The sequence below is a fragment of the Fringilla coelebs genome, assembly GCF_963513975.1.
Source record: "Fringilla coelebs genome assembly, chromosome: 5".
Lineage (NCBI taxonomy): Eukaryota > Metazoa > Chordata > Aves > Passeriformes > Fringillidae > Fringilla > Fringilla coelebs.
Genome location: NC_140033.1, coordinates 36,921,810 through 36,933,617, shown reverse-complemented (window position 1 = coordinate 36,933,617; position 11,808 = coordinate 36,921,810). Strand labels below are relative to the sequence as shown.

The 11,808-nt window shown below is 38.9% G+C and overlaps 1 protein-coding gene across 1 annotated transcript; it reads right to left on the bottom strand.

Annotated features, from left to right (window-relative positions):
* Positions 1 to 1,414: 1,414 nt before the first annotated feature.
* On the bottom strand, positions 1,415 to 7,771 carry LOC311153771 (glioma pathogenesis-related protein 1-like; the record flags this gene model as incomplete). The annotated part of the gene is made up of 6 exons (XM_084205804.1): positions 1,415 to 2,023; positions 2,107 to 2,133; positions 3,849 to 3,931; positions 4,646 to 4,758; positions 5,184 to 5,429; positions 7,592 to 7,771. The coding sequence occupies 6 exons, from the start codon at positions 7,769 to 7,771 to the stop codon at positions 1,797 to 1,799; spliced, it is 876 nt and encodes a 291-aa protein (XP_084061930.1). The 3' UTR covers positions 1,415 to 1,796.
* Positions 7,772 to 11,808: the final 4,037 nt, after the last annotated feature.

The following is an 11,808-nucleotide window of genomic DNA, read 5'->3' as shown; positions in this document are numbered from 1 at the left end:
TCGTTTCTGCGGTTTGTGCTCAGGCATCAAGGAAGTTTTCTTCACTTGCTTAAGGCATGCACTGAAAATGTCATTAGCCCTTTCTTTACAGTCAGGATTCTCAACATCTGGTCTTCCAGCTTTAAAAGCAGACTGTTTCAGCTCTACAAAGTGGTTTTAGCTCTATCAGCAGCATTTTGCTCGGAAGATTTGTGGGCTGGAATTACCTTAGCCACGGTAATTGAATACAAAGCTAGTCACAGGAAACGAGTCATATTTCAAGAACACTGCTATGAGAATAAGGAAATTGAACTACAAGATCGCAGTAGAGCTGTAGCAGGCTTGCCCCTTTCTTTTTTTCTTCTTTCCTTAATTGTGGGCAAATGCTTCTCCCGTCCTTTAGGCTTCTTTGTTGCTATTTGTTTGGCCCCTGTAATCCTATTCATAGCAATCACTATGTGAAAAGTTTTGGATAAATTTTCTTTTGATGAAAGTAGATGCTGTTAAAGCTGTTGCTTTTCCTCTTTCTTTTCCTTACATATTTTCTTCCTTTCCACTACAACCAAACTGTTATAAAATAAAGCTACCTTATTTGTTTGTCTATTTATTTATTTATATACTGGTCATTCAGTGTCATTTCACTCTAATCCACATTTATTTATTTACCTATTTATCCACTGGTCATTCAGTGTCATTTCACTAATCCACATTTATTTATCTACCTATTTATCCACTGGTCATTCAGTGTCATTTCACTCTAATCCACTCCAAGGGATCTATTAACAAGAACCTCAGCTGGGGGCCCATTTTTATTCTGTGAGATGGCATGCTGCAATGTGGCTCAGAATTCGAGTCTGTGTTCTTAAAACATTAGAACAAAGACAAAAGAGCAAAAAACAGCTTTAAATGTTGATAGCACAGTTATGCATTGCTAATATCAGTCAGTATCTCCTGGCTTGAAAGATTCCCCTCACTAACAAACCTATATTGGAACAGTGGGGGTCAGGTTGAAGGATAAATGTCTATTAAAACAAACTGAATCCATCAGAGGTTTGGGCTTTTGAAATGAGGCTGAGATGCTCCATTTCTAAACCAGAATCTGTCCTGGGCTCATTTCATCTTCTGTCTCTGTTTCCTGCTACCTGAAAACTCATGATGGCTGCCATCTACTCTCATTTTAGATATTTTCACTATCTCACATCCTAAAATTAAGCTTTCCCCATTGACACCCCACCTTAATCCTTACTCTGTCTACTTTCCCTGGTATTCTTCTACTTATGGAGAACAAGGATTAATCCTGAGAGGAGAAGAATGGACTACTGACAATAGAGTAATGGACACTGATGCACATGGGCTAAATAAAGAAAAAAGCAAGCTTTAATAAAAAGTAATATATACAGTTAAATCTCCATTACTTGGGGGAAATTGTGTCTGGGATAACTGAAGGTTAATGAACATGAATTATTGCTTCTTTTGGATACAGTGTGCCACTTCAGACATGTCTTTGTGATGCCCCAGGCTTCCAGGAGGATTGTTAGCACATGGAGGAATATCTAGTCTCTCTGGTCCCTCTAGCAACTACCCCTAGAGCTAAGAGCCTCATACAGACATAGGAGCATGTTGCAGCTACTGCCAATAAATTATATTATGTCCATGCAAAGCCAATTATATCGTGCCTTGAGTGAAGAAGCAGCCTGTCCTATGCTGGATTGCATGGATAATGAAAGATGACCAAATGTTTTTGTTTTTTTTAAACATGTGCCAAATGTGTGAGAGTAATACAGCAGTAGGACCACAATCAGTCTCTTAATTGACCATTACTCATAAAAAAAAGTGTGTGGAAATTGCTGTTGTACTAGAAGTACAGCACCAACACTCAATACAAGAAACAGTGGCCTTAAAATTAAAACACTAAGACAGTATTGGTCGCAAGAGGGTTGTGGATGCCCAGCAGGTGGGACGTGTGATGGCACAGGAGGCCTGGGGGGACGGGGCTTCGGTGGCTGGGGCTGGGTATCCCAGTCGGGATACCAGCTGGCATAACCTAAAAGTCAGTGAAGAAACAGGTGTTAACATCTAGTCTTAGCACACTTACAGGAAAACCATTAAGAACAATTTGATACGTACTTATCAGCTTGTCTCGTTCTGCATTTTCTGCAAAGAGATCAAAAGAGGAAAGTAAGATGACTACCATTCAATGGTGGTTCTTGATGTAAGGAGGTAAGCCTTTGCACTGATGATGCCAGTAAATGCCTAGAACATCCTGCAAAGGGGAAGCAGGCCAGCAAGAGCAGGCTCCCAACTGGTATGGAGTTCATATTTTTTATTGAATTGAACAAGACAAATTAGCTGTATCAGGAAGAATTTGTGTCATGGAGATGAGGGATTAAAAAATAACAACAAAACTTAGAAGCTATTTAAAATTGTTACATATATCAAATTTAAGTAGTTACAGACAGATAAATATAACTATTAATTTATCACAGAAGTACACCTTTACTAAAATTTTGATGCATTTGCAGGATTGCCTCTGTGCATTCTATTGAAATTCCTCATTTCCCCCATAGGAGAAAATGGTAAAAGGGGGTGGTAGGATCTAGCACTTAACTTTTAAATTCTCTGTTCCTCCTGTCCCTTCCCCTAGTCGTTGATATATTTCTAGTTTTCCTGTGATGTGTCATTCTGAGGCTTTCAGATGAGTCAGCCAGGATATTACAGAAGGATATAAGAGTACCAAATGCTCAATAATTTCTACAGCTGATTCTGTCTAGAGCCCGGCTAGTAAAAACCATCCCCATTAAACCTCTGTATAAAATTCATATATGATTTAAGACATTGCTGCATCTTCTTTAATTAATAAGTCCCAAACTGGGCAATGTTTTTAATAAGGTGAATTGACATAAAGGGGAATTGACTTAAAGGTCAACTGCTATTTGGAGCAGACTCAGTGATGGGGTATGGGCTGTGTGTTTCCCTGCTGTGCCCACACCCTGACACCGAAGAGACAGACCCAGCACAGAGTCACTCTGGCTCATTAGAGGGGAGGCAAGGAGGAGGGAGCCCCTCACCATCACCCGCTTCTCTTCCAGACCCAGGCAGCATGTTTGCAGGGAACACCTCGTCCCCAGAGGTTTTTACTCCAGCCACACTCGGTTCATTGTTACATCTTTGCAGGGTTTGGGAGTGGGCTGTGCTGGCTCAGCTCTGCACCAACTCCCAGCACCAGCCAAACATCCCACAGCGGCCACAGGCCTGCTCCAAAGGGGCTAGCAGTCCTTTATTAATTGCTCCTCGAGATTTGATTAAAATCCCCTCATCCCTTGAGTCTTCCAAGCTCTCTTACAACCAGCACTCTGATAGCACTGAGCATAGTAGGGAAAAGATTTACAAACAAGCTCTCACTGCTGTTTTTCAGAAAACTGTGGAAGTTAGAAATAACTGTGCTTTTTGGTACCGTCTTATTATTAGCTCTGAAATACAGTTGCCTGGAAAATGTGTTAGGACACGTTAACAAGCAGAAAAGCAGAAGACACGTTTCCTGTTTCTGCTGAGAGAGGAGAAATAGACAGTGAATATTTGTTGGGGCTAAAATTTTGGATTTGACTTCCTGACAAGAAAAAAGGGAGAAAATAGTCTGATACTTCCCTGCATCAGAAACTCTGGCTTCTGCCTCTGAGAGCCTTCAACTGCAAGTTATTTCAATTATTTCCTTCTTATGGTATTCCTCCCAGAGTTTGGTACTGTTGTTGTGTGGTGTGCTACAGACCCACTATGCACTTAGTGTAAATTGACTTTTTGTTGTCTTTCCACTGCTATTTATGCCACTTTTGTTTCTGTGCAATTTTCTTACATGATCACTTTGGTCTTACCACAGAGCTTGTCTACACACTTCTCATTACTGCATCTACTGCATGGCTGTCCTTCTTTATATGGTTTTCTTGGGTAATTCCCTCTGCGAAACAGGAACAATATTTTGTTAGCTGTCATTGAAAAGTTGTCAAGGGGAGAGAATAATACCCTAATAAAAAAAACTGGTCATTGCAATTGTTTGAAATTCCTTTTAGATCACATTAGACCTCTGGCATGGGGAGCAGATGACTCCTACCACTGGAAATTAATGAGACTTCTCAGGCAATACTGTATTATTGTAACCATACAAGAATTTGACTCTAGCCCATCATTACCCACCTGATTATAAAAAACAAACCTGTAAAAAGTAAGTAGAAATACTGCAAAGTACCAGATCAGCTAGAGGACTGTCTTTCTTTTATTTCTTGAATTGCAATGTCTTGTTTGAAATTCATGTAGGGGCAGAGAAAGATGTAATCTTTCTGAAGCAGAAAGATTACATCTTTCCCAATTTTCCTGCAGAGACTGAAGTCATAAGAGATTTTCTTCCACCATCTTTATTATGGTGAGCGGCGCCAGCTATGATCTGCTCTCCTGCTTTTTTTTAGAATGGGATTTTCAGCAGTCCCAGCTATGTCCAGTAGGTTGTGTTCCCAATGGCCAGGGGAAGTTTCTCTTGAACAAGTGACATGAAGATGTAGTTTATTTTGAAATTTGTTACAACTGCACCCATCATTGTTGACATCTGATACCAGATCAGTTGGGACATTTAAAGACCAAAATAACCCAAACAAACTAAATGCCACAATTAACTTACGCTGGTCCATAGTCACAAACAAAATGTGCTGCTTTGAATAGTCCTGGAAAATTTTCAACTGTATTGCAGAAGTGAACTGCACAGCCAACTTTGTAACTCTCTGCCCAGACGACCTGCAGGACAAAGGGAAGTAAGTAATGCACTTCAAATACTGCCAAAGCAACAGCATTAAGATAAGAAGGAGAGGGGAAGTAGCTCAGGGAAATTTAAATCAGCTGACACAGGAGCAACTTAACCCAAAGGGCAGCTGGATGGATTGATAGCCATTTTTTCACTTATCTGGCTAACCTTTAAATGTGAAATTGCCAGGGGATAATCGCTTTCCACCATTACTGGAAGTAGAACTTGACATCCCTGGGGCTCATAATATTTATTTCCAGTCTCATGCAGCAATAAACTGGGGGCTGCAAAGCTGTGCTGTAATTCCTGTTCCAAAGCATCTGTTCCAAGCCTGTACTCAGATCTTCAGTGAAATTAGACTATATCTATATATTAGACTATATGTTAGACTATAAAGCACTGGGCATGTAAGACTCACCTGAGTGTAGTGACCACACTTGTCAGTGCATGTGTTGGTGCTGAAATCATAGCTGCTGACTTCATTAAACCAGGACCTGAGAGCTGCCTGCACAGAGAAGATGCGGGCCGTGCCAGTCCAGATGTTCTCTCCAACAAAGCGAAAGGTGGGGTGCATTTTTCCTGGGATGTCAAGGTAGGTATTGTGGTCAAACTTGCACTTCTTTGCCCATGCTTTGGCAGTCTTAGCTAAAGCAGCATCCCAGGACTGTAGAAAAGGAAGATAGCATACTATAACCTGCCCTGCAATGACTTATCTGAATCCAGACATTTTTAAACAGAAACTTGTTAAACGAGTTCATTTCCCCTTTTCTGCTTCCCATCCCTGCCTTCAGTTTCTTTCTCTCACTTTACATTTCTACTGTCATATCAAATTTTTGTGTTCTTTCTCCCTTAGCTATTGCAGGACATGCACGATCTATCCACTGTCCTGTTGTATCTGACCTGTTATATTTACAGCTGGAGTGCAATCTTTAAGCTGCTGCAGCTGGAGGGTGTAACTGTGTGAAACTTGCAGCTGTAGAGGGGCTTGGAGGACTTTGTGCCTAGGAGATGTTGGCTGTCCAGGGATTTTGTTATTATTGCTGATTATTACCAGACCAGACAGGAATTCTGTTCTACTGGCCAGGACAGAAGGAAGAGTCACAGCTGCTCTCTTCCTCAGCTCCTTCTGCCTCTTTTCCCTCCTCAGCAGATGGACAAAGCAAATAAAAGACTCACTCATCTCTGCTGGGCTGAGAAGGAAACACTTCAATCCAAAGAGGCACAAGTGATAATTTAACAAACCAGTCTGGCAGACTTGCAGATTTTATGCTGACAGGTAAAGTTCAGTAGAGGGAAATTCAAGTTAAGGGGTGTGAGAAAAAATTGAGCTCGTGTTCCTAATAACAGGTTTGGAGATAGCTAATATCACTTGAAAGTAGTAGACTAAAAAGCAAACAAAGTATTAGAAACTCTTTGCAAAGGAATGGAGAATAAAACCATATATATAATCACACTTCTGCAGAGTCCTCTTAAATGCTGTGTGCAGCACAGCACCCTACCTCAGGAAAGGTATGCTAGAACTATGAAGGCCCAGGAGAACTTGGAGTAGGATGATCATCTTCAAGTTCAGAGAGCTTTCATATAGCAACAGAAAATGCTCTGCAGCTTCAATCAGACAAATCTAGATATCTTGTGTGAAATAGGTAAATAAGTAGCATTAACTTGCATCTTCCAATACAAAGACCAGACACTATTAAATAAAGCTAGGCATTAACAGGCCCAAATCAAACACAAGGAAATAGCTTCACACAACCTGTGGTTAGGCTGTGTAGCCCTTTGACATGAGATTATAGAAAAATATAAAAACTTTTATGACCTCAAGGCTGGAAAAAAAAACCCTGAGAAATCCATTAAGAGCTTGTAAGTACCATGATTGGTATGCCTTGCAAGTATACCTTTGATTCAAGAGGTTTAAATATATTTGTCCTGCTGTTATTCCAGAATTGTTGGGTGTTTGGTCTGAGCAAGTACGTTTACTCTTTTGCCCTAGCTTTTTAAAATTAAGCATTGTTTTTAACATGGCAGGAAGTTAAAGTCACTGATACTCTGAATCTCATTCCTTTGCAATGATTTTCCATTTGTAGAAGTGATTCATACTCTGAAGTAGTTATCTATTTAACTTCCTTTCCAGCTCTGCAGCACTGCTGGAGGGCTCAGAGAAGTGATATGCACTGGCTGAGGTTACCTCCCTCAGCTAGCTATACCCACTTTTCCTTATGTATTCCACTGAACAACACGGGACCTACCTATAACCTGTTCTGATATCCACCGTATTTGTAGCAAGCTCTGCTTTTCAGCCTAGCCTCTTCAAACCCTGCTACAGCAAATGAAAATCAGGTACCTAAATGGATGTCCTGGAAATTCCATTTATTCAACACATGTTCTAGATTAGAAGAAACAACAAGAGATGATAGATTTTCAACAAATCCTGTTGCAGACTGCCTACTCAGAAACTTTTAAAAAGTCAAACAGCTTGCATGTATGAAACCTGACCTGATATAAACCAGATTACTATCTCTCTTAGAAAGAGGTAGATGACATACTGAGAACTGAACACTATTTTTTTGCAATACAGCCCTTTGCTCTGGCTGAAGTTGAGAGTAGTTAAATCTTGTGCTAAAAGAAGAAATTCCCTTCTAATTATTAAAATTGAACAATACTGCGCGAATTAATGTATTTTCTATTTCATACAAAGAACCAATATATATGTTACAGAAATCATTAACTGAAATGGAAAGAATAGCTCAGTAGAAATGAAGAATAAGATGGGCTAAATTAGCAGCCCAAACTATAATAATTTCAAAAAAGTCACAAACACAGCCTTACCATGCGAAACATATTGCTGGCTGGTGGATTCACTTTGGATCGAAATGTGTTGTGAGCTCTCACACAATCTTCAATGAACTTTGCATCTTCTATGTCAGGCAAGGGATATTGCAGATAAGCATAAAAGCAACTGAAGAAATCCAGTAAGAGTAATGCAGCAAAGAAAAATATGATTTTCATAATTCCTTAGTATTTTTTGATAAGTTTAAAAATGAAAAAATCTCTTAGGTGGAGATGATACCAGCAAGCAGTTTTTCAGAGGTTGTCCCCCGGGTGTGGAAGCACTTGAAAGTGTCAAACAGGAAGTGAAGAGCAACTGCTTAATCAAGTGCAACACTATCTGACATCATAGTCAGAGGGTAAAGCGTGAAACCTGCCATGCATATCAGCAAGGAGCAAAACTCCAAGCATACTTCTGTGTTTTCTTTGAGTGTGCTCCATCCTGGGTGACTGCCAAACCATTATGTGATTTTTGGTCTTATCTGAAGAGTTGCTGCTGAACAGCTTTCTTAAAACCTGTGTAAGTCATAAAAAATGCAGCTTTGACAAAACAGAAATCTGCTATTCAGCTGATTTTCCAATAGTATTGCTTAGTCATACCAGCTTAGTTACAATTAAGTTGCAGGACATTGGTTCCACATCAGAATTACTCAACAAACAAACAGAATTAGGAAATCTGTGCTTCAGCAGGAGGAAAAAAGTGGTTCCTGAACAGCACCCTGCTGCAAAACAGACATTCCGGCCTGGCCAGGTGTGTAACAAAAAATAAAATTTGAAAATCCCAGGCTTGAGTGTGTGTTGATTCTCTCCTCCTTAGGTATTTGCTATTACCTGCTAGCCTGAAATTACTGGAGCAGCTTCCTGTGCTCCTGGAGAGCAGCTACAGGATTAGCACTCCTGGCATAACATTCCAAGTCTGATCACTTCTCAGGGCAGTAGGATGGTATGTGTTGGCATTTGTATTGTCTCTCCAACTGTTCTACAAGCTGGTCGAATTTGTTTTTTCAAACCTAAGCTGAATTGTACAAATATGCAAGAGCATAAGAAGAACCATACGTTTTAAGAGCTATGGTCTTGTAACCCAGTTTTAGGTAGGTTTACAGGGAAATTTTTTTGCAAATAGATTGCAAAATATGTTAATGGATCTCATTCCTCGCTCAGTTTTGCCGGTCAGACTTAATGTAAAACCATGATTATATTACAACTACATGCAGTTTGCATAAAAACACCCATCACACTAAAACTGCGCCATTTAACAGTACAGTGATCTTGCACTTATATATGCATGCAATTGAAATTCTGTGTTTGGAAAATGAATGGAGATTTTATGCAGTAGAAAATTTTGATGGGTCCAGGATAGTCCAGGTTGTAAAATGCTTTCTTGCATTTCTGGCTCCATCTAGTGACTCTGTCTATAATTAAAGCAGAAGTTGAGCCTGCCCTCAAGCATCTATGATATTTTCCCAATAAGAGAGTTTTAGACTTTCGCCATCATTAAGCAGTGGATTTCGACAATTAAGTTTTGGGATTTGGATAGCACATGATAGCATTATAGCACATTTGGGTAGCACAATGCCATCCAATGCTGGACAATACAAGCCATTGCCTATCCACAGATCTCAAGTGAAATTTAACACCATGAGCTGGGTACGCGCAAGATGATTAACAGCCTCATGATTTTAAAAAATTCCCCATGTTTACATCCCACTTTTGCACTTCTGACCTGCTTTTAGTTCAAAATGGCTGGAAAAATAAAACCTCTGATTTTTAATTTTTCCCTAGTGTTATATTTAGTTAGAGGACTAAAAACTAGTGAATTACAGCCTATTACAGATATATACAATGCCTTGGAATCTGTGAAATTACATTTAATTTTGTTCTCAAGTCATCAACTTCCCCACAGTATTGTTCCTCTTGTTGGGGAGAGAAGGTCTGACCTTGACTTACTAGGTTCATTTGAACAAATGGGGTAGATCTGCTGAGTCTTCTTATTCTATCCGCAGGATTATGCAGCTGCAAGATCACTTGGCCTTCCAGACCTTTGAACAAACCAATACTCTGACATGCATTGCTGCTGCTATTACACAATGGCACCTCAGGGCAGAAAACAGATTATGGGACAGGAAGGTGGTGGTATTGAATTTCCACAAGCATTATTCTGTAAGAAACCACTTTGTTTTCAATAAAAGCTAAACAATCCTAAAATTATTTTTGTAATAATGAGGCTGTAAACAGCTTCAGAATTAACAGAGGAGGCCATTAGTAAGTTACTAGACTGAAGATAGTGTTACTGTAATTTTGAAGTGATCTGGATGATTACTCCTGTAAATTTAAGTGTGAAAGCTTTGGCACTGCATATTTTTAGACCTGCCAAACTTAAGAGAAGATGGGCATTACAGTTTAGACATCTGCTTTTTCTTAGGAGATTCTTCCAATATCTTCTGCACATGACTAACCAAAGTGCATTGAATTCAGGTAAAAATGTTTAATTCTCTACCTACCACATCTGGATGATCATACATTCCATTTCAGGAAGCCATGCAGATGTAGTAGCTTTAGTCAGTATTGGAATATCTCTCCACTAGGAAGGGTACAGGCCTCAGGCAGACAAACTGACTCGAACATTCCCAAAAGTTTCATCTCTTCAATTATGAATGAAAGAAGCTGTTGTGTTCATCAAACATAACCATTTTTTTGAAAAGGATCTTAATATTTAAAGTGGTGTTACCTTAATACTGGGTTAAGGACTAAACATTTCAGAGGCCTTTATGTAACAGCCTCACATACATTTTTGAGATTCCTACCATTTTGAGATTCCAGTGTTGTGGTTCTCTTAACACAGCTCACCCATTTATGGTTCATAAATTCTACCCATTTTCAATTTTGTGTCTGAGCCTTCAAGAACACCACTGCTCCTGGATCATGCATGGTCTTTGATTATCAATTCTGATGACAGTACATTTACATGTTCACAGTGTTTAACCCATGTACACTGCTTGTTTTTTCCAGTGATTAGTTTCCTTTGTAATTTTCCCTGAAATGTTGCCTGAAATGCATAAACATTTTGATATGATTAACTGTGTATAACAGGAAAGGAGCAAACAATCAAGGGAAAGAAAGTTTAGATGTGAACATCACTCTAAGCAAAATGTGCAAAACCCTCCAGAATTCTATGCAGATAAGGTTGAATTGCAATTATTTAAATGTAAAAACTACCTTGCTAGGTAACTCTTCATAATTTATTGTGCCACAGAAAAAAATGAAAAATACTTTCCTAGGATACTGTCTAGTTCTAGCCTTCTAAAAAATCTACTGCCAAATAAACAGCAAAATTTAAATCCTCCAGCCTTGCTTTTGGTTTTGTTATAGGCACTTGTTATATTCGAACCAGGGGCAGAAAACAAGAATTAACACTTGAAGAGAAATAAGCAAGAAAAGACAAAAAGAACTGAAAAGAAATGGTGCATAAATGATTCTGGTAACTTTTGGTACTTTCATTTCACAATCCAAAGCTTACTAAAAAAGAATCTCACAGATACCATTGTGTCTGATAACACAGTGGTAGCACAGTATATTCATCTGTAATTTACAAGGAGAGCAGCCTAAGCATCTTTGAACACTGAGATAAGAAATTTAAGAGCTGCTTTTACTAGATAAGATCTACTTGACATTAAAATTATCATCTGTTTTAGACCAGTGAAATATCATGTATTTGCTCATAGATAAAACTGATTCTACTGTAAAGCTTATTTTTTCAAGATGGGAATGAATAATTACACTTAAAATATTAAGTGTTCAAAAGAAACCTTTACTTTCTCAGCAACACTGTTTCTCTTTTGCCACTGAGAAATCAGAATAAAATAAATTTTGTTGTTGATTTTTTTCTTTTTTATGAGAATTGTAAGGAAAAAAATTACTTTGGCTGGATTTTATCCTTCTATCGACATTTTTACTAAGTAATACCCACAGACATTCTGCAATTACTGTGATTACTTTGAACAGCATCTCCAAGAATTATTGATGTTAAAAAAGACAGTGAGCTGCCAGTTGCACCCATATGGACACCCTGTGTTCTTTACAGAGGGTGTTGATTTACATGGCAGGCACTACCCAGGACATTTTACCACAGACAACTCTTACTTGAATGTAACAACCACAAACCTTAGTACAGTTCTGCACTACACTAATTAAAAATCTGACCTCATCATACCAATTTA